This window comes from Diplotaxodon limnothrissa, linkage group LG6, assembly GCF_057381915.1.
Source record: "Diplotaxodon limnothrissa isolate DT_005_m linkage group LG6, D_limnothrissa_male_GT1.1, whole genome shotgun sequence".
NCBI lineage: Eukaryota > Metazoa > Chordata > Actinopteri > Cichliformes > Cichlidae > Diplotaxodon > Diplotaxodon limnothrissa.
Genome location: NC_140601.1, coordinates 5,005,199 through 5,028,772, shown reverse-complemented (window position 1 = coordinate 5,028,772; position 23,574 = coordinate 5,005,199). Strand labels below are relative to the sequence as shown.

Genomic DNA, 23,574 nt, shown 5'->3' with positions numbered 1-23,574 from the left:
CTTTTTACAAAAAAACTGCTGAACATGAGAGGTTTTTGGACCAATTTTGTGTTCTCCATTCTTTAAGCACCGGTTCGAGCACCGGCACCGTTTCAAAAGTACCGGTTTGGTACTGGTATCGTATAAAACCTAAACGATACCCATCCCTACTGAAGAGCCTTGAGGTCCTGCAGGTTTTAGATTTGTCCTTGATCCATCACAGCTGATTTAAATGACTAAATTACCTCCTGATCATTCTGGCTTTACTACAGCACAAGACACTTTAACATCTTACCTACGCTATGTACACTAGCTGTAAATTTCAAGATTGTTCTATTTTATCTTAATTTATACAAAGTATATAACTCACCCACTTGCACATAATGTCCTCTTTGTATATACTCATTCACTGTATATAAAGTTCTCTCTCTCTTTTTTGCATAGTCGAGGAGCGTATCAGGTCACATTTCACTGTGTTGTACTTGTATAACTATGCACGTGACAAATTGAATTGAATCTTGAATCTCAGTGCAGTGACTTCGGCAATGGAGGTCATGAACATGGTCCATTTGGACTCAGTGACCCGGCAGGTCTGTCCAGCATCCACCTGATCCAACTCACCACTGGGTGGTGATCAATTGATAGCTCAGCCCCTCTCTTTACCCGAATGTCCAGGTCTGGTGATATGATTACAAAAATCGATCATCGACCTCCAGCCTAGGGTGTCCTGGTGTCACGTGCACTTATGAACACCCTTATATTTGAACATTGTGTTTGTGCTCTATTGCTAACACAAACAGACAGAGGGCAGCCCTGCCTGGTTGACTGCTGTAAATTAAAGGGTTTTGACATGTTATTGTTAGTTAAAACTTGCACTGTCTGGCTTGTATACATGAACCAGATCCATTTGAGAAATGTTTCACCCAGTCCATATTTGGGGAGCACCTGTAAGAGATAGATCCATTCTATTCTATCAAAGGCTTTGCATGCATCTAGTGATAACAGTGGTGTGTCATTATTGTTTTTGTCATACAGTACATTGAGGACACGTCTTCTATTGTGATAGCCTTGTCTCGTTTTAACAAAACCTTGTTGATCGTCTATTATCAAATTAAGCACATATTTATCCAATCTCCTAGAAAACGCTTTACACAAAATCTTTGTATCACAACCCATTAGTGATGGGATTTCCGGCTCTTTTTAGAGAACCGGCTCTTTCGGATCGGCTCACTAAAAAGAGCCGGCTCTTTCGGTTCCGAACCGGCTCTTCAGGTTTTGTTGCTTCAGTTAATTTATTATTAACAATAATATAAAATTATGCACAAAAGGAATTACTAATGTAAAAAAAAAAGTGGTTTTATTTATATATGTTTATATAGAAATATATGCGGTGGCCCCTAGAGACAAAACACGTACAAACTCCAAAACACATTTCTAGCATGAACTGAACTTCCAAAACAGAGCTACCTAGATCACTTAAATTACACAATTGAAAGCATGAAAGCATATGTGTATTGTTTGTGTATTTATACACAAGCATTCATATATAGTCAAATAATTAAAAAAAAAAAATGTTCATTTACATGTTACTACCACACACCAAATCCGGTCGTTGGTACTTGCTGGCTTGTGTAGCCACTAGGTAACAAAAGCTCAACACTGCCCCTAGCATCCTGGAGCACTTCTGTTGTCTTTTATACGTGTTTTGGAGTTTGTACGTGCTTCAGAGTTCGTACATGATTTGAAGTTTGTACGTGCTTTGTCTGTAGGGGCCACCGTAAATATACTTTTATTTATTCACTCCACATAAAATGTAATAAATAAATCATATAATACAAAAATCAACTATTCACATTTCAACTTTTAACTATTTAAATTTTTAGCTTTTTCCTTTTACACATTTAAAGTGAAACAACACAAAACACTGCAAACCACAACACAATTAAATATAAATTATAATATGAAAACAAAAAATACATGCATATTCTCTGTCATATGGGCTTGCATGACTAACTTTCTGAATCCTTTATCATCTGCAACTGAAAATAGTTGTGGATGATTACTATACCTTTCTAATGTTTTTTTTTTTGTTTTGTGCATTTTATGTTCAATATAGGTATTTGTTGTGCCTGAAAATGAACAAATAAATGAAATGAATGAATGAATGTGAGGTTGTTGTCCCTGGCTTTTTCTCTGTCTCTCCCTCCCGCTCTGTTCCTGTGCTACTGGGGTGACCATGGCTCAGGGGGTTGGGAAGCGTATCTGTAACCGGAAGGTCGCCGGTTCGATCCCCGGGCTCTCTGTCCTGGTCGTTGTGTCCTTGGGCAAGACACTTTACCCTACCGCCTACTGGTGTTGGCCAGAGGGGCCGATGGCGCGATATGGCAGCCTCGCTTCTGTCAGTCTGCCCCAGGGCAGCTGTGGCTACAACCGTAGCTTGCCTTCACCAGTGTATGAATGTGAGAGTGAATGAATAGTGGCATTGTAAAGCGCTTTGGGTGCCTTGAAAAGCGCTATATAAATCCAAATCCATTATTATTACTGAATGTAACTACCGCCCCTCCCCCCTCTGCCCAGCGTAAAGCACAAGGCTCGCATGCGGAGTGAAGCGGAAAAAAAAGTGCCAGAGAGAGAGGGTGAGAGAAAGAAAAAAAACCCCACGGCTCGCGATAAGGAGCCGGCTCTCGTCGTTCACGTCAAAGAACCGGCTCTAAGAGCCATTTCGTTCGCAACCGACCCATCACTACAACCCATAAGACTGATTCCCCTATAAGAGGATGTTAACGGAATGTTAACGTTCAAAATGTTTTCTTTAGTTGTCCTCTTCATAAAATAGTATCAGATTGTGTACTTAAGATAGACAAAGTAAGGAAAAAGGAGATGCAGGTTTGCACATACATTCACATACTCACACACACCAGATACAGAACTTGTAAACAATCTCTGATTGAACATTTGCATTTACTTATCAGAAATGCCTCCCCCTTCCCTTGAGCAAAATATTTGGAGGGTGTTAATCCACATCACTGAGGAGTAACTAGTCAACGCAACCTCACTAAAGCCCCATAAATCAGACAGTGTCTACTAATCATATAAAGGTACTAATTTGTTCCATAATAAAATAAAGTTTACCCTCGATAGCAAAAAATAATGACTTAATTAAGGCTCAGCTGTTAGTATAGATCCTAAAACAATTCAGATTAAACTTAGAACGAATATGCGCTTTAAAATGCCCAGTTATGTTGTATTAATTCAAACTCAAGATTTTATCTGTCTCTTGTCAATGACTCTGTTGCTAATCAGTTATGTAGGAGCAGGAGCTGTCTCATTAAATGTCTTAAAGGTTACTTGTCCTTTACGACTTACTGATCATGGGCATCTTCTCATGTGTCCTTTGGCAGATTCTTATAGAATTTTTCAGCTTCTTGAGGTGTTGAGAAAAGGTGGATCTTTCCATCGTACAGGATCCTGGGCCTATAGGGGTTGTGCTGGAATCCATGGAAGGCATTATTATCAATAAGCAGCTTGACAACCTGGTAAAAATCCCCATAGGATCCTAACCATTTCCGCAGACAGATCCTATGCAAATGTGATCTTGTGTAATTTGTTGTTTTCTTGCTTCCCAATATACCAGTTCTTTTTCTTGGAATTTTAAGAAACCAATGAGCACCGCTCTGTTCTGTTTCCCGGGGGCTAGCGTGCGATGTATTCGTTCCAGTGTGAATGACTTGTCAGGCGCTAGCCCCAGCATTTAGGTAGCATGTTGTTAATAAAGTTGAAGAGTGGTTGTTTCCCCTCTGCTTCCTCTCTTATGCCAAAGATGCACAAGTTCTTTCATTTTACTCGGTTTTCTAAGTCATCTGTTTTGGCTTCAAGAAGTAGGATTCTTTTGATAGTTCAGTGATGTTTCTGTTTTTTTCAAGTGTGCTTTCTACCTCAACAATGCAAGCCTCAGCCTCCTCGATATGAGCCGCCTGGTTCAATATGTCTCAGATTTGATTTGAACTCATCCAATACTTCATCTGTGTTGTGTGCTGGATTTGGTGCGGTTGTCTTAGTGCCTGTCTTGCGTCTTCGGGAAAGATTTCACACCGTTTGACAGATGAAGCTTTAGACATTTCAATGCTGTATATTCCAAACCACACTAACAGCGTACAGTTTGTACGCTGTCTTAGTAGCAATCCCGCTATGCTGCCATCTTAAGGCTGGGCCACATGACCCCATCCCTATGGTATATCTTTGTTAATATTGTCATTTAAGCTTATCATCAGATAATGAAGAAATTTTACAGCTGCTCAAAACCTGTCATATCCACCTTAGCTTTCACAAATAGCGTGTTGTCTTTAACGTACAGAGCATTTTGGGGAGTTTGCAGCATATTGTGGGAAATAAAGCAAGGAAATCCAACAGCAACATTGGTCTGGGATTCAGGAGTGGGTTGTTGGAAGCATTTGGTGGTAGGGTCAGGTCTGAAGCTGAGACTCCGATGGTTAGAGGCACCACTTTGGTCCAGAACAGAGAGAGACACAGTCTGTCTGAAAGGCCATGGCAGAAGAGTGTCAAAGTCTCCAGGCATGAGGACTACATAAAGTGACAGGTGAGTACCTCTTCCCTCCCCATCCCCATTCAGATAGGCTTTAATGGCCATCTTGTATCCACAGCGTCCAGTGTAGAATGGCACACTTGTCAGGCATGACAGCTGACCATTGGCCTCTGCCCCACTCCTCTTCCCAAAGTCTTCAATTTTCCAGATCAACTTCCCATCATAAGATGTCGCTTCAAGCTCCTGCAGGTGCTTTTTATTGAGATTAAGTTGAGCAGCATGAAGATGTAGGAGGCCTGAGTGACGCTTTAAGTTCTCCTCCAAGGTTCCTGGTTGAAGAACATAATAAGATCATTTAGCGAAATCCTGAAATATTCTTTACTGTCTAGACACGCCCAATCATTGTTGAATTATTTTACTGTTCATTTAGTTCAGAAAAACAGAGTAATAACCACCAAGGCTGGATTAACCTTTTCAGATTCCAGATTGTGATTATGAAGATAACTGTTGGTTGCAGCCTTAGTATCTTACCTCATTTCTTTTATGTGTTAATGACTTTATCCAGAAAGTTTATAGTAAATGAGCTCAGACTAAACGACATCCATAAAAGTCCATAAAGGGTCCTAATCTGGTATTTTAAATTTCAAAATCAGAAGCACAGACTGTTGGAAGGAGGACAACTGATATTTTTCTTCATTTTATATTGCATCAATGCAGAAATTACTCATTGTTTCAATTTACGATTAAGAACGTTTTTCATGTTCTTGAAAACATGAAAGTAAAGAAAGTGGAGAACTGGAACCTTCTCTTAACCTTGTTGAGACAAGTGGTGGATGGTGAAAGATATTACTGGAGGATCGCACCAGACTACTTGACATTGTCTAGCTACAGTCTCTGTTGCTAAATGAAGACAGCATATTTCATATCTGACCAAGTAACAATTTATTAATACAGGGAAGACGCTGTTACATTTACTGTGGTAAAGAGGTCTGAGGTTCAGTTACCTAGATGCTCTCTAAGGGCCTCAACTTCAGACACTTCCTGCATCGCAACATCCAGAGACTTCCTGAGCTGTGCTAGCTCCTCCAGATGAGGACGAAGCCCCCGAGACACCTGCTGGAGGTCCAGCTGGACAGAAGATAGGGTATCCTCTTGCCTTCTAAGAGTTCTCTGATAATACACAGACAGACATGGGTACAGTGGGGTAATTTGTGTGTTTATTTACATCAAATGTAAATAAAACATTCTCTAAATTTTATGGTAGTTAAAATTAAGAAAGACAGAATATAATCAACAAAAAAGAAAAAAAATTTCAGAAAAAAACATTGTTATCTGGCATCATGGGTAGATAAAATTGGGTATTATCAGCATTGCAGTAAAAATTAATGTTATGCCTTTTAATGATACTGCCAAAGGGAAGAATGCATAACGTAAACAGAATTGGTCCTAGCACAGAACCCTGTGAAACGTGTGAAGAGGCCTCTTCTTTTACATGAACTTGGAGTCTAGTACATAGATATGTTTTAAACCACTGTAGTGCAGTGCCTTTAACACCTACAGCATGGTCTAATGAAATATTATGGTCAACAGTATCGAATGCTGCACTGAGGTCTAGCAGGACAAGAAAGCTGTTCATTAAAGCTGTTTCTGTGCTGTGATGAGCTCTGAAACCTGACTGAAACTGTTCAAATAAATAAGTTATGTGTCCAGCAAACTTGCCTGAGTGGAATCTTCTCATTTGTCTTTGAACCTGGTCATGAGTGAAAATGATAGGTGGGGGAGGGGTGTCAGGACTTTTACCCGAAGCTATGGTGCCATGTGGAGGGGGAGGGAGAGAGAGTGCTGTGGCTGTGGATTGCACACTGACTACAAGTAAGTCAGTAGGAGGGTGAGCATTTATGGCAATGTTGAGTCTGTTGAAAAACAGATTCAACTCATTAGCTCTGTCCTCACCGCCCTGTCCTCTGTCCTCAAGTCTTGTGACTCCCTCATCTTTAAGATAAGATAAGATAACCTTTATTAGTCCCACACGTGGGAAATTTGTTTTGTCACAGCAGGAAGTGGACAGTGCAAAAGTTATGAGGCAAAAATTAGAATACAATAAGAATAAATACAGTACACAACTGTACAGAATAGAATAAAATGAAATACTATATACAGTAGAATAAAATAAAATAAATATACAATAAGATAAAAATAGAATACAAATACTTTAGAGGCCTTCCTCACTCAGAGGGGAAGACCAGTACCGTTTAAAGATCCAGTATTGGCTTTCATACAAGAGACCTGGTTTAGAGCTCATCAATTTATCAACACTAGCCCCTATCTTACCTCTAGAGCCTCTATCTGGTATAATAAGAAAATATTAATTGGTAAGAAACCGTTCAGGTGGGAGGCTTGGTTTAGGGCAGGTATCAACCAGGTGGGGGATTTATTTGGGCAAACTGGCATGAAATCATTTGTGGAAATCAGACAAGAATGTAATCTGGATCCAAGGGAAATTTGGAGGTTTTTTCAAGTTAGACACTGTATTAAAGCCATTTTGAACAATAACTCAGACCCTCCATCTAGTATTCAGGAGGTGTTTGCAGCTCCTGGTATCAATAGAATCAGAGCATCCAAATTCTATGGGATCTTCAGAGAGGCGCACTCTCCCAATTTGGAGGGGCTGAGGCAGTGCTGGGAGAAGGATCTGGGAATTCAGATTTCAGGGGATAGTTGGAAGAAGCTGGCTTCATCATGGTATGTTTGCTCACGTGAAGCACAATCTCAGCTTATCCAATACAAGTTGCTTCACAGAAATTACTGGACTCCCAGTAAGCTAGTCAGGTTGAAGCTTGCTTACACTGACATTAACCTTGTGAATGATCTTTTTAATCTTCACCTTTCTAAGTCTCCAGCTTTGTGTGCCCTGGGTCTGTTACCTGACAGCAGTATTCTCACTAGAAGACAGAGACTATGGGTGCGTTTGGCTTTCATAACAGGCTGCAGGATAAGGCACTGGAAATCATCCAGCCCCTGTTGTTTCAGGGAATGGTCTGAACAAATGTCCAAGATGGCATTATATGAACAGGTTACGTACAGAGTTAAGGGGAGAGAAGATATTTTTGATCAGGTTTGGGGTCCCTTTTTGTTGTACATCGACGATGTCTCTTAGATAATGTGATACGTTGTTTTTTTTTTCTTATTTTGTTTTCCTTATGTCGTTGTCATTGTTGTTGTTGTTCTTTTTCTTTGACAGCCAGTAGAGGAAAGAAATTGGTCAAGGTCGAGTTTAGTTTCTAGGCACCTGGGTGTTCTGCCCCTTTTGTTCTTGTTTTTGCTGGTGTTTCCCAGTAGGCAGTTTCTTATTTTGTTTCTTCTGTTTTTTTTTCTTCTTTTTTTTCTCTTTTTTCTTTTGGTTTTCTTTAGCTATTGTTAGCTCTTATTTGTTTGTTGCTGTTAAGACGGAGAACTGACAATATTATTACTCCCGTTGTATATGTGTATATGTTTCTGTCCATCCAAAACATGAATAAAAAAAAAAGAAGATAGTAGCCATCCAAAATTCTACTTCTCTTTCTTCTGAAAGACTAATTATTATTATTATTATTATTATTATTATTATTATTATTATTATTATTATTTCCAATGTAGGTGAACTGAGAGTTAAAACAGAGTATGCTTAACATGTTCTACTAATTTGAATTGTTCTACTCAATTCAATTTTAGTTATATAGTGCTAAATCACAACAGTCACCTCAAGGTGCTTAATATTGTAAGCTTTCCCTTACAATTTTAAGCACCTTGAGGTGACTGTTGGGAAAACCTACATCTACACCAAACGTAACAGTTGTCTTATTCAACCAATGACTATTCAAGTAGTGGGCTTCCAAAACAGGTCAGCAAGTCAGCAAAAGTTATGGCTGAATTTAAAAAAAATCCACAATGGAAAGAGATTATTTAGCATGAACCTCAAACCAAAAGTGAGATTTTGAATTCTAGCAATGGTCCACTTTGTTTTCATTTTTCATTAATATCTAACATTCTTTGCCAAATATATCTACCAGCCCACCTCTGCACATGTCCAAACTGTGAAAGTCTGCCATCAAAGAGACTGGAGGCCTCCAAAAAATGCTGATGAACTTCTTGATAATATTTGGAGTGATCTATGCATTACACCTACACTACTATAGTTATCCCAAGGACTGAACACCGCTGTAATCATTCCGAGTACAGGGGTCTGGAAGCTGGTTGTCATAGTACTGGGTCTGTGAAATTTTTTTAAGTTATATTATTTGAATTATTGTTTTCTGCTTGTATTATATTTATATTTATAGTTCCTAGTTTCTGTTTTGTTTCTGTGCCTCCCCTGTGTTCCTGGTGTCATGTATCTGTTGAAGGTTTAGTTCTGTATTCTTGTTCTCTTTATTTTGTCTACGTGTGTTGTATGCTTAGTTCTGAGTCTTAGCACTCTGTCACTATGTCTTCCCTGTGTTCCATATCTAGTTACTTTTGTCTCTGTGTTTCATGTTTCCTTTGTTCCCGAGTCTCAGTCTGTCAGTCTGTGTCCGTTTCATGCTTCCTATTTTATTTTGATAGTCCTTGTCCTGTGTTCAGTATGTTGAGTTTAGCTTCCCCTTTGTCTCATTATGTTTGATTATTCCCTGCTCTCCTCCTGTATCTGAGTCCCTCATTACTAAATACACTCCCTTGTGTATTTAAGCCCTGTATTTTCCTCTGTCCATTGTTCCATCATTAACAATGATTTATGTATCCTCAAACTGTGTGTGGCTGTTTCAGAGATTGAAACTCTCCCAAGAGGCTGAGCCATCTCAACCTCCTGCAGCTGTTTCCACCTGGGAGCTCTGCCAGCCTTCTCAGATGAGAGCTAGGGTGAGCCGACCCAGACACCTTCATCATCGGCTAAGAGCTTGGGCACAAACAGGCCCAGCCTCCTCCTCTGTCAGCTGAGGGCTCAAGCGAGTTCATCCAGCCTGCAAAAGACTTAACATTTCTGCAGGCCGAGAAGCATCCTGAGCTGGCTTTGTGCCCTGCGCAGCTCCAGCTAGCTTCGCCTCACCCAGAGGTTTCCACACCTGCTGGTTTGATGTCTGTTTCCACTGGAGGCTCAGGAGAGCTGCTCCAGCTGATTGCGGCTTCCAAGCCACCATCCGTCTCCGCCGGGGCCTTAGGATAGTCCGCCCAGCCATCACCTGCTCAACTGCCAGTGGCTGCCATGTCACCTCCAGCACAATCACCAGCACAACCATCTGCAGGTGCCACACCACCGCCTGCAGCTCCATCACCCATAGCTTCCATGCTGCTGACTACTGAATCATCAGCTCAACCACCTGCAGCTTCTACGCACAGTCTCCCCCATCTCCATCTCCACCAGAGGTCAGTGCGCCGTCTGGTCCTGCCTCATCTGGCCCTGCACACCAGCCGTCTGCCAATGGCTGCCAAGTCGCACTGACACCAGCCACTTTCCACACCAGCACTTTCTTTGCCATCATGGCAGCCTTAGTTTTGCCTGTACCACCGCTGTTTCCCACGCAGTCGGCCTCCAAACCTGTTTTGCCACCGCTGCTGCTTCCCACATGACCCCCAGAACTGTGTTTTTCTCTGTTTTTTTCTGAGGAAATGATTTTATTTTCTTAAATAATTTCTTGAATAATAACATCACATTGTGTTATTGCCGGAAACCAAGAAAATGTCCAGGTATTTGACTTTTGTTTAATTCAAAAGACTGCTTGAAAATTGAGTTTTTCTAAATTGGAAAAGTGACTCTATTGTGCTATTCCTTTTAAGTTATAACTTTAAGTAGCAGGAACTGAATATTTTTTAATTTATATATTAAATGTGCTAATTTACATCCAGATCAAACTGGGTTTGTGCCCCAGAGGTTTTCCTTTTTTAACGTTCGGAGATTGATGAACATTATGTATCATAGGCATTGGGGGACTTGCAAGATCGCAGTACTGAGCTTAGATGCTGAAAAGGCGTTTGACCAGGTCGAGTGGGCCTATATGCTTGGGGTACTGGTGGGGATGGGTATCGAAAACCGGTTCTTGTTGAGAACCGGTTCCCACTGTTTCAATTCCTTGGAATCGTTTGCCATTTTTGCAAACGATTCCCTTATCGATTCCAGTTGCCCCGAATGACGTCATCACGTTGCGGAGCGTCATTTACCTGGCAGGAAACACGGCGCGTAAGCGGCTCAAACGCTCAAAAGTTTGGTTATACTTTACGAGAACGGATGACAACAGGGCAACTTGCAATACTTGCAAAGTAGATATTTCATTTAAGGGAGGAAACACTACGAATATGCAAAAGCATTTGCTCACAAAACACGCGATGACCTTAAATGAATGTCGTGTTTTTAATTCCGCTCCGGACTCGTGAAGCTCAACCCAGCAGCAGCGGTAACGTTTGCACGTCCTCTCCCGTTAATGCGGCAGGTAAATAATCAACTAACAGTGCATATTATGTTAGCGCGATCTGCCTTATTACAAAACCTGCCATTACTGTGCTTTTAGGTGACCGTGATGAGAGAGACAGAGTCTGGCTCAGATGCTGGCAGTTCTCGCTGCAGTCTCCTTTCAGGCCAGGATAGATGAATGACACCAAGCAGTGACTAAGTTTGTGGTAAAAGGCTTGCACCCATTTGCCACAGCAGATGCCCCGATTTTCGGTAAGTGAATGTGTTTAATTGTAGGCAGGGACATTACTGGATATTCTTGTGTAATTGCCACAGAACAATTTATGTTATACTTTGTTATTGCTACTGAAGAATATTTATTTTATTATTTTACATTTACAATTTTTTTTCCTGGGGACCCTGAATATGGAACAAGCAAAGCTTAATACTAAACAATATATATATATTAGCTGTATAATACCAGTAGGCCAGCTCTGATAGTAATTTGGTATGGCTTCGCGGGCCAAATGTGATTAGGGGGCCAGAGTTTGACACCTATGTTCTAAGCTAATCGACCTTAGTGTTCTCCTTTTTTAAAGAGAATCGATAAGAGAATCGATAAAGAATCGAATCGTTAAACAGAATCGAAAATGGAATCGGAATCGTGAAAATCTTATCAATACCCATCCCTAGGTACTGGAGAAGTTCGGTTTAGGCGAACAGTTTATATCATGGGTTAATATGCTATATAGACATCCCACTTCTTCCATTCTCACTAACCAAGATAGATCAGCGCCTTTTTCTTTACACCGCAGGACACGACAAGGCTGCCCTTTGAGGCCTTTGCTCTTCTCAGTTGCTATTGAACCTCTTGCAGTAGACATTAGGAATGAGCCCTCCATTGACCCTGTCCGATTGGGGAATATCAAGCACTACATTTCTTTATATGCGGATGATGTTGTTTTGTTCTCATCAAATCCTGAGTGATCTGTTCCTGTACTATTGGATCTGGTGAGGTCATTTGGTGAAATCTCGGGTTATACAATTAACTGGCAGAAGAGTGAGTTTGTGGCTTTGACTGCAAACCTGGAAGTTGAGTTTTTGAAAACTTTGCCTTTTAAAATTACAGATAGATTGAAATACTTGGGTGTTACTTTGCCTAAGGATCATAAATTGATCTTTAAGCTGAATTATTCTGCACAAGTTGAAAAACTGAAAAAGGAAATGGAGGGCTCTCCCTATTTCCATGGTAGGTTTCATTAACATAATCAAAATGGTTTCTCCTCCTAAATTCTTATATCTATTTTTATATATTTTTGCCGACTCAGTAGTATTACCATTTGTTTGGGGCTTTAAAACTCACAGGATATCAAAAGTTCATCTATGTAAATCCAAACTTAAGGGGGTTTTGGTCTGCCACGTTTTCAGTCTTATTATTGGGCTGTGAATGCTAGAACTCTTGCTTACTGGCAGGAAGAGTACAAAAAGGTCATGTTTGCTAATACCCCGCCCCCGGGTGGTTGTAGAGAGTGATGCTCTTCTTCTTTCGTCTTCTAATCCGCGAACCAAGGTCAATAATTTTATAGTTTTAAACTGCGTTAAAATCTTTAGTCAGATCAAAAAAGGTTGTGCACTACCAGACACTTCGATCCATACTCCAATATATCGTAATCATGCATTTCCACCCTCATGTTTAGATGCCTCTTTTGAGGTCTGGACACAGAAATGTATATTTACTCTTAAAGATTTATATATTGATAGGCAATTTGCATCATTTACCCAGTTGCAGAACAAGTTCTCTCTCCCTACATCACATTTTTTCCATTATTTACAGATAAGAAGCTATGTTCGTCAGAGTATCCTCAACTTTCCATTTCTTCCGGAGGAGGAGCCAATTTTTAAGCTCCTTCTGAGCTCCCCGGCTTCTAAAAAGTTGGTCTCTGGTTTTGTGAATGGTTTTTCAGAGTATTTGACTTTTAAATCTGACTTTTTGAAGACAGCATGGGAGGAAGAGTTTGGTTTGCTATTTGGAGATGAGGTTTGGGAGAGGAGTCTGTGTAGGATCCATTCTTGTTCTATAAATGCAAGGCATCCATTAATTCAATTCAAAGTGCTTCACAGACGTCATTATTCAAAAACTAATTTGCATAGGATTTTTCCTTCCATTAGTCCAATATGCGATCGTTATAAACTTGGAGAAGGCTCTCTTACCCATTTATTCTGGACTTGTCCCAAATTGCATAACTATTGGTTAAATGTTTTTCTGATATGTACAACTGCACATTAGAGCCACCCAATAACTGCATTGTTTGGATCCTCCTCTTCCCTTTTACACCTCAGCTCTGCTGCACAAACTACAATTCTGTTAGGAATGGTAATTGCTAAGAAAATTATCTTGGCTCTCTGGAAGTCTGACATTGTACCTCGTGGCTGGCAGAACTGACTGCTCTACTGCATATGGAGAGAATTAGGTATACATTAGAGGACAAACTTAGTACGTTTTTTAATGTGTGGCAGCCATTTTTAGATCATGTATTAAAACAAAGTCTTCTGATCAATAATTCAGTCTACCACCCTAGTGTTTTATTTTTGTAGCTTGCCAGTGTTGAAGTAGTATCTTTGTTGATGCAGTGTAATTTTTTGCCTTCTTTTTTTTTGCCCTTGCTGTTGTGTTGTCTGTTTTTTTTCTTTATATCAAAAATCTTAATAAACATTTTTTTTTTAAAATGTGCTAATTTTATTGCAGTCAAAAGGTACGTGTCAAATGTATTCAAACTCTTGAAGTTCTTATAAGCTTCAACTTAAAAAAAAATTAGGTTCTGGTAACTTTTGGGGTTTTGCAGTATAGTTGAACTTTAAGGGGCCTGTTTTGGGTTTAACCTCTTTGGGTTTAACTTCCAGTGTCCGCTGTTTTAAAGTGAATCTGGAAAGTATTTACAGTGCTTCACTTCCCTATATTGTCATGTTACGGTTCTGACATAAACGGTAGTAACCAGAACAAAAAGCAGCGCACATTTGGTGTTTTATATCGGTGCTTTTTTTTCCTGAGATGTCATATGCTTCAGATTCTAGCCAATCATTTTTCATTTCACATACGTTCTTTTAGAGCAGATCTACAGATTAAAAATGCCCAAGGTGAAGCGGTCAAAGTCTGGCTGTACTTCACAGCAAAAGATGCAAACTCAGCAGCCTGCAACAAGTGCTTTAAGGTGATACTGTGCAAAGGAGGTAACTCCTCAAATCTGATGAAACACCTGGCGATGCATAGCGTTGTTTTAAAAGCCGAGAAATGCGCCGTACCTACTACGGGTGGTTTGCCTGTTATCGGACTCGGAGTTAGCAACATCCCCCAAAAACCTGAAGAGGAGAGTCCTGGCCCCTAGCCCTGCCAGTGTAGCAGAAATGATGATGATGGCAGCAGCAGCCGTTCTTCTCTGCGTGAGTAGCTTAATGTTGTTCGTGTGTAATTTACGTTGAGTAGGCTAACCACGTTATTACATTAATGCATGTAAGGTGAACTAGCAAACAGCGTTGTAGTTACATGCGGCTTCTTGTTTAATGGCAGATACTCCCTTCACCCTGGCCAAAAAGGGTAAAATGACCAAAGAAAAAGTGGAAAACAGCTAAACATGAGAGGTTTTTGGACAAAGTTTGTGTTTTTTCCATTGTTTAAGCACTGCTTCCAGCCAAGAGTGATACCATATATGCCCCATAGCTGCAGAAAAGGCTAACATTGTTATCTTTTTACAAAAAAAACAGCTAAACATGAGAGGTTTTTGGACCAATTTTGTGTTCTCCATTCTTTAAGCACCGGTTCGAGCACCGGTTTGAGCACCGTTTAAGCACCGGCACCGTTTCAAAAGTACCGGTTTGGCACCGGTGTTGGATAAAACCTAAACGATACCCATCCCTAGTTACAGCGTCATTAAAAATGGATAAAATTCATTTTCAGCCTGAAATTCTACACACAATACCATTAATGACAAAGTGAAAAAAGTTTGCTTGAAACTTTTGAAATTTAGTAAAAGTAAAAAACAGTTGTACATAGGTATATGCAACATTTGCTCAATACTTTGTTGCAGTACTTTTTGAAGCAATTACAGCCTCAAATCTTTTCGAGTATGATGCAACAAGTCTTTTTTTCTGCAGTTTCTTCTTTGCAGAAAATCTCAAGCTCTATCATGTGGGGAGGAGGGATGGGGAGTGTCAGCGCACAGATCTCTCTAGAGATCTGCAGTCAGTTTCAACCTGATCTGTCAATCAGGTTCGAAGTCTGGTCTCTGGCTGTACCACTCAAGGATATTTACAGAACCGCCTCTGTACATTGCTGCATTCATCTTTCCCTAAATGATGAATAGTTTCCCAATTCCTGCTGTTGAAAAAAATCTCTATAGCATGATACAGCCAACACCATGCTTCACTGTAGGGATGGCATTGGGCATTGAGTCTGAGTCACAGCCCTTTGCAGCATGTCTTCCCCTCTCTCTCACCCTTTGCTTTCCTGTTGATTTTTCACTCTCCCTATCAAAAAAGCCAATTAAAGGCCAAAAAACTCTATGGGATGTTATATAGACAGTGTATTTCCAAATCATGTCCAATCAGCTGAATTGACCACAGATCAAGCCAGTTGTAGAAACATGATCAATGAAAATAGGATGTACCTGAACTCAATTTTAAATGTTATGGTTTTGAATACTCATGTAGGTGTTATATTTCTTATTTTCCCTTTTAATAAATTTGCAATAATTTCAAGCAACCTTTTTTTACTTTGTCATTAGGCAGCATTGTGTTTAGAATTTTAAGGTAAAATATCAATTCAATCCTATCCCCGGGCGCCTGCTTAGTGGGCTGCCCACTGCTTCACTGAGTGAATGGGTCAAATGCAGAGAAAAACAAGTAATTTCCCCATGGGGATCAATAAAGTATCCATTATTATTATTATTATTATTATTATTTGGAATATAGCTGTAATATGACAAAATGTGGAACAGGTGAACTGCTGTGCATAGTTTCCAGATGCACTGTAAGACAGAAAGTCAAAGAAGCTCCTCAAAGTTTAAATATAGCCATTACGAAAAAATAAAAGTAAAACTGAAATAAAATTCATCAGCATCATCCTGACTACAAATATGATAAAAGTAAAGACAGTATATGGAGAGTTGACAAGTCAGATTGTAGCCGTGTTTTAACCTGAGCCATGGAGACCGCATGCTCATGATTGCTGCTCAGCTGCAAAAGTGGTCTGAATTGCTTCTGCAGTCCAGTAAGTAGCAAAGTGTCTGTCTGGACCTCCTGCTCCATTTCCAGCGAATCCTCTTGGAAAACTTCCATCTGAGACAGGGAGAGAACAGTCAAAGGTAAACACACAGCTTGTTGTCACATTTATCTCTTAGACATTTATCTTGTCATCTTATACTAAATGAGCTATGCTGGTGAGAAAATCTTGGATATAATCCTTTGAATACTTAATGTAACTTTTTCAAGTAAGAGTTTATTTTTAATAATATACTAAGTTACTTATAAAATCAGAATATTCTAAACTCTCACAAGAAAAGAAAAATATGTTATTGGAGAAATCTTGATTATTATTGTGAATTATGAGTTTTTCTGAAACGGAGCAGATTTTTTCATATTTCACGTGCTATTCTGCAGGAGCCTACACATTTTAATTCCTTTAATAACTCCTGGACCACTGTCAACATGAGCTTATATGTGAACCTCACCGTCATGCCTCTAACCCAATGACTGCTGTTATATATGTGTACTGTTGTACAGTATCAATATCATTATGTAAAGTGGAAATACTTGTTTCTCCAGGTGGGTATTGCTCCTCAGGACCAGCAGCATGTGGTGATTGATAGCTTTGTCTTCATGAAGCTTGGCATTCCTTCTTTTACCCTGTGAATCATAGCATAACAGGAAAAAAGTCACTTGATCTTAAACGTCCAAGCAACCAATTTCACTATTTCATCAGTTGAACTAACCTGTACAGAGCAGCCAAATTTCTTAAAACAGCAGTCATTGTTAACTTCAGGACATAACTGTCTATGACTGGTCAGCTGGAAAGCAAGAAAAGAAAAAAAATCAGGTTACTAGATGACTTTGTGGAATACTTAACTGATTGGTCAGCAATTCTTGGGGTCTGTATATGTGAATCAGAAACTGTTACATCAGCTTATACTATATATAACTACAGCAACAATGTCCTTTTAATAATTTTCACAATTTTAGACTCTGGTAGCACTATAGTGCTTTTTTTTGCTAAGCTGTCCACTGTTTTGTATATAAATGATGTATATACTGAATGCAGGGGATGGGATATACATAACTGCCAGTTATTTCAGATTGTGCCACTGACGTACAAGAGTTGCTATTTGAATAATGCGGACATATATCTTCTTGGTTAAAGTTGATCTCTTTCCTCACCCCCATCCTTCAGTGATACCCTTCTGGTTTTGTTATGATGTCTGATTTAGTACTAAAACTGAGAAAAAACTGAAACAACCAACCAGCTCTGGTAGAATATTTGTGTACTACAGCTGGTTGTTTGTTTGAAACAGCAACAGTTAGATGATGGCTGTTCCTGCAGAGCTATGATGTGATTCAGAAGATGAGCTCACCTTGTGTCTGGGGACCTTTTGGGAACAGCCTTCAGGACAGTCTACCTTCACATCTGGACACAAGCTCTGCACATGATCCTATGGAGCACAGAGTCACCACAAAGTCACATCATAAATTTATGCTTGTACTGTATTTTAAGAGTAAATTAGTTACACTCCAGGAAGAGAAGCATTCAATTAGATTTTTGCTGTGTATTTTCGTTGGTGAGATAAAGTAGACCCCTGAATTAAAGTGACACATTACAGTGTAGCAAATGAAATCCTTTAGTAATTAGTACCAATCCTGACCTGAGAAAGCTGGACCAAGAACAGCTGGAAAGATTTGGATCACCATTCTCAGTGGTAAAAGAAAAGGTGCAGTTGTTCCTCTTCTGTGCTGTGTCAGTGGACTTTACCTGAATGAGGCTGAGCTGGAACAGCTGCCTGCAGTGTGGGCAGGGTTCCCTGCGGTATGGACAGATGTTGGTCAGGTGTTCTTGCAAGTGCCTCCTCTGTAACACTGCAATGCAGCCTGTATTGGTGCATTGCACTTGCTCATACTGACATGACTTCAGGTGCTCCTGCAGGGAGTGAACAGATTACCTCAGTTGTATAGATCTGAGCCAAACATGACTTCAGCTATTTGAAAAACCAAAGAGTGATATTGCAGTGGCAATGTCCAAAACTTCAATAGTCTTGTTATCAACACTAGCACACAGATTTTAGCTAAAAACACCATGCTCACCTTATTTCTGCTATGCAAAACATGGTGTGTCCTTGTGGGCCAGAGAGTCAATATGCATATTTAGCATGAACATCTAATCTATTAAGTTGTTAGACTACAATTTGCATATATAGAGTTTACCTGCAGATTGTTTAATGTGAAAATAGTCGTGCATGCTGGGGCATTGGTGCAGTACACTTCTAAACTGGAAATTTCACGTTTGCAGCAGTTATCCTGGAAAACCTGCATGGAAAAAATATTTCTTATAACTTCAACAAATCAAAAGTGCATTTTCAAACTAACACTGAAATTTTCAAACTAAAACTGACAACACCGTTTGCATGTGTCGTCATGTGTTGTCAGTGTATCTTTTCCTTCTGTGTCCAAGAGCTCCACTGATGTCCAAAAAAACATAGAACCATACTGTTACATTTGAGAGCATGGTCAAAGGAGCTTGCAAAGAAAAGCGTCTGGACTTCTTTAAGTTGCTTGAAGACGTTTCACCTCTCATCCGAGAAGCTTCTTCAGTTCTAAGGTCAAATGAAGAATGAAGAAGCTTCTCGGATGAGAGGTGAAACGTCTTCAAGCAACTTAAAGAAGTCCAGACGCTTTTCTTTGCAAGCTCCTTTGACTACGATGACCTGGATGACTGAGAACCTTCACAGACATTTGAGAGCATGGATTTTCACTACCTTGAACACACACAGTCACTTCAATTCAATTTTATTTATATAGCACCAAATTAAAAAAAACAGTTGCCTCAAGCTGCATTGTAAGGTAAAGACCCTACAATAAAACAGAGAAAACAGAGGAACCCCCCCCCCCCCCCCCCCCCAGGAAACCCCCAAATGCTTTGGTGACAGCGGGAAGGAAAAACTCCCCTTTTAACAGGAAGAAACCTCTGGCAAAACCAGGCTCACAGAGGAACAACAATCTGCCGCAACCAGTTGGGGGTGAGGGAAGGAAGACAGGAGAAATCACACAAATTATACATTATTTAACCTTAAATCTTGACCTGACTGTGGTGCTGAAGCAAAGGTCAGTGAAATTTTCATTATTCAGCCACAAACACTTCTTTATCAACTAGCTCAAAAAACTCGTTGAATAATAATGAATGTATGCTATGACAAAGTAAAACATGTACTTCTTCACAGTTAGTTTCACATAATGGCAAATGGACTGATTCTTAAATCTTGCTATTGTACTCTACATGAGTATTCAAATCACTTTATGCAACTCATTTACTTTTATATGTCATTGTTTGCAGCTGGTCCTCTGCTTTACTGTTTAGATTCTGTACTTTCATTACATAGGTTTTGGCCACTCAGGTAGCTAATTTAAGAGAAACATTCTACTGTACACTACAACTATTAGAGACACAGCAAATATTGTTGAAACCTCAGTGTTATCGCTTAAAAAACACAGGCTCTTGTGATGTTAGTCTATGTGTATGAAGAAGATATTGTGTTTATTTAAAAAAAAAAAGACAAATGGATTTAATTTATTTATTGCAATGATCTGTTTCAATTTGCAAGAGACAGTCTGACCCCACCTCTATTCTATGTGAAAATGTAAATATTACTGTTGTACCATAACCACTCTTGACCAGGGAGATGACATCAGGGTATCAATCATGTTTGTTGACCTATAGGCCATTTATTTTGCTATATGAATCTTTTACATTTGCTTCTTTTTTTTCTTTTATTTGTTTTTTTTTTAAAAAAGGTCAAACATATCAGGTAAAGGTGGGTGTATAGCAACTCATTTTTAGTTCATTATTTGAGGCCCACTTCTTTCCAGTAGCAGGACACTTTATTTTCAGTTGTTTCAGTGAGAGACAATCCTATATATTATTACAATCCTGATTAAATAAAAAATCTTAATAATTAATTTTACTATGAAAATAAATGTTTCTATTAAAAAAAAGTTTGTTTTATATGCTGTCAATTATAGTTCTTATGAAGAAATTCTGAATCAGTAAAAATTGGTATTGGCATGTCACACTTGGACCTGCCAAGAAAACCGTAAATGGCACAGCTCTAGCTTCTGCAGAAGCTAAAAGTCTGCCTGACAAATTACAGCTGCCCTCTGTCTCACCTCAGTTGTTGTGATCACAGCTTTGTCCACTGGGCAAACTGGGTTGGACGGTGATGAACTCTCCCTGCAACAACAAGCACAATGACCCAACCATACATTTTTTAAGGAGGACATGTGTTAAAATAAGTGTGTTTTAAGGTAGACTGTGTCAGTAAGGGTGCTATGTCAACCAGCTCATGTCTTAAATTGACTGAACTTTTTTAATAGATGGACTGTAAGACCAATATGTTTAACTTGAACAGCTTTTCTTTTAGTTCTTTTCAATTTCACGTGTGTTTTTTGGGAGACTATATCAAATTTTTTACAAGGCTTGTGTCAGTATAAATGTGGTTTTATGTGAACTGTGCCAGTGTGTGTGCATCTTAAGGTGTACTAGCTCTTACAATAGTCCTTGGAGACAGTGGAAGCAGTAGATGTGACCACAGGAGTTTTGCTGGGGATTGAGCACCACCTCTCTGCAGATTGGACAAACAAATTCCTCCTTCAGCTTCAACACAAACTTTAACCTGTGCCTGATGGAAGCCAGCTCTGAATCCCAGGAGACTGTGGGGCCCGACAACCTCCTTCTGGATTCCTCAGACCCCAGCCTCGACTCTTCGGACCTCAACGAGTAGGTCTCAGAGGGAATGCTTGCCTCCTCCGGGGATCCTCCCTGATTTGTATTTGCTGTTGCCATGAGCTTGCAAGAGGCCAGAATAAAGAGCTAGTACAGGTGATTGAAATATAGAAATATGATATAGAAAATTGTGCAGTGTAAAATGGCATCACTACGTTGGGGGTTGCCACAGTGGATCATCTGACTCCAACACACCCTATGCTTAGCATCCTCCTCTGTCACATCAACCCTCTGCATATACATCCATGAATCTTCTCTGTGGTCTTCCTCTTTTTGTCCTGCCTGGCAGGTCTATATTCAAAATCCACTGTCTCCATTTCTAATATATCCACTATTCCTCTTCTGCACATGCCAGCCTTGTCTCTCTAACTTTGTTTCCAAACCACTCAACCTCAGGTCTCACTACCATTTTGTAAATCTTTCCTTTCGTTTTCATTGGTATCACTGTCACAAATCACACCTGACACTAATCCCAACCCACTTCTTCACCTCTCTTGTCCACAATGCATTGCTTTCTTCTACACATGTTTCTTTTCCAACTATTTATTTATAAGTGACTTATGTATGTATGTATGTATATATATGTATATATTGTACTATTCTTAGTTAGCGTATTGTCTGTCTTGTCTTAATGTTGGTTTAAAATGGAGCACTGTAACAAAAAATAATTTCCCCCAGGGATCAATAAAGTATTCTGATTCTGATTCTGATTTCAATGGTTGCCCCCAGGTTTTTAAACTCATCTACCCTTACTATCTCTGACACCATAACATGCTTTCCCCCAAAGTCCATCCATCGATCCGCTACCGCTTTTCCTTTTCAGGAGCCTATCCCAGCTGTCGTAGGGCGAGAGGCGGGGTACACCCTGGACAGGTCGCCAGTTTGTCACAGGGCTAACACACAAGGACAGACAATCATTCCTACTCACATTCACACCTAGTGACAATTTGGATTTTCCAATTAACCTATCCCCACAAACTGCATGTCTTGTCAGGACCTTCTTGCTGTGCGGCAACAGTGCTAACCACCGTGCCACCGTGCTTTCCCCCAAAGTCTGTAGCATATATAGTAATACATGTAAAAAAAAAAAAAAAAACTAAACTATAGGCAGAGCTTTAATAACAAATCCAACTTCTACAACGCATTAGGAAATCATAACTAAAAGTAAAGTATTTCGGATCAATCATCCCGTTATCATCAAAAGAACAAGACTGTACATTTCTAGGTGTGTGCGCACAGTTACAGCACACAGTGGGGCGTCATACACAGCACATGCTAATGATAGGTACACGTGAACTTTATCTTTGCCGCTACTATACTGCTATGAAACCGTAAAAACAACGTTAATTGTGCGTTAAATGTATTTAAAGTAAAAGAGACAGAGGTCGTTGTGTTGTCTGTGCTCAGTCTACTGGGGAATCCCCGCTGCTGCGTCTTTCTTTACATTTCAGCTCAAATTAATGCTCTGGAGGCCGTTTTACTTACTGCTATGCTTCTCTCAAACAACTTTAAGCACCTTTCGGATATTTAACGCGTTTATCCTCTGAAAAGTTTCGAACGCCAGATGTTCCCTCTGAGCACCACGGCTGATTTACTTTCATTTTCCACTGTGAGTCCAAGCTTCAGCGTTTGGTTTTCTTACCTCAGTAAGTGAATCTCTCTGAAGACATTAAAACACTTCAAGACAGCGATCCATGCAGTCCCAGCATGGATCAATGTTAATGATCGCTATTGATGATCCTATGATAGGCAGCGCAGCCGTAGCAGCAGGAGAAGGAAACGTTAATGCAGGAAGTGATTCAACAACCTGCTGCTGCCCGATGCTATAGGCCTATTGCAGCTCACACGAGGTAAGAAAAATCGTTTCATTCAAACTGTAATGAAAGGCAAGTTACAAGATTAATATCAACCACTGTTGGAAGAAGTACTCAGAACATTTACTCAGATTAAAATCCAGTAATCTAGATTGATATGCTACATCACTTCAACGAAATACAGCGTACATAATGAAGTTGCAGTGCAACTCTAAGGGCTCTTCTCTTGAATCTGTCTGCTGTTACCGTAGGCTACTTTTTTTTTTAACTGTTTAGTGAGATTTTTGTACATTTTTACGCTGGTGACACAGAACTATACCTGCCACTTACACCATTTGAACCTGGTATGTTGGCTGTCTTTGTGAAATTCAGAATTGAATATCAAATAATTTCCTCCGGCTAAATTTCACCTCAGCGGCTTGATTTTTTCATTAGAGCAAAGAGATCGGATCACAATGCTCTCATGTTGGCACCTTTACGCTGACTCCCAGTGTATTTTATAATTGACTTTAATATTTTATTGGTTATTTTTAAGTACCTGCTCATAGCGACATCCGGAACCTGTTGTTACCCAGTACTAGTAGAGATCTTGCAGACTCTGAAGGAAATCAGGTCGGCGGAACCCCGACTTAAAACACACCTTTAAGTCAAGAAGTTTAAGATAAGGCCCTCTCTGACTTTTTAATTAGTTTTGAATTGTCTTTTTATTTCTTGCGTTTATTACTTTTGCTTTAATCTGTTGTCTCTGTAAATGTCTTTGCAACATGGACTTTGAAAAGTGCTAAATAAATAAAGCGTTATT

At 39.7% G+C, this 23,574-nt stretch overlaps 2 protein-coding genes across 2 annotated transcripts in view; both read right to left on the bottom strand.

The window, feature by feature from the left end:
- The window catches only part of LOC146629983 (creatine kinase B-type), a 40,574-nt gene extending 37,029 nt beyond the window's left edge, over positions 1-3,545 (bottom strand). Inside the window, exon 1 of the mRNA XM_085356731.1 lies at positions 3,346-3,545. Within this exon, the coding sequence (XP_085212857.1) occupies positions 3,346-3,529 (184 nt within the window). The 5' untranslated portion in view covers positions 3,530-3,545. The remainder of the gene's footprint in view (positions 1-3,345) is intronic.
- A 719-nt stretch (positions 3,546-4,264) lies between these two features.
- traf5 (Tnf receptor-associated factor 5) lies at positions 4,265-22,713 on the bottom strand. The gene is made up of 11 exons (XM_085356725.1): positions 22,601-22,713; positions 20,726-21,021; positions 20,343-20,406; positions 18,387-18,488; positions 17,938-18,102; positions 17,543-17,620; positions 16,907-16,981; positions 16,728-16,820; positions 16,113-16,253; positions 5,527-5,692; positions 4,265-4,851 (listed from the first exon to the last, which is right to left on the bottom strand). Exons 2-11 carry the CDS (start codon positions 21,016-21,018, stop codon positions 4,265-4,267), a joined length of 1,764 nt encoding a protein of 587 aa, XP_085212851.1. The 5' UTR covers positions 21,019-21,021; positions 22,601-22,713.
- Between the last annotated feature and the right edge of the window lie 861 nt (positions 22,714-23,574).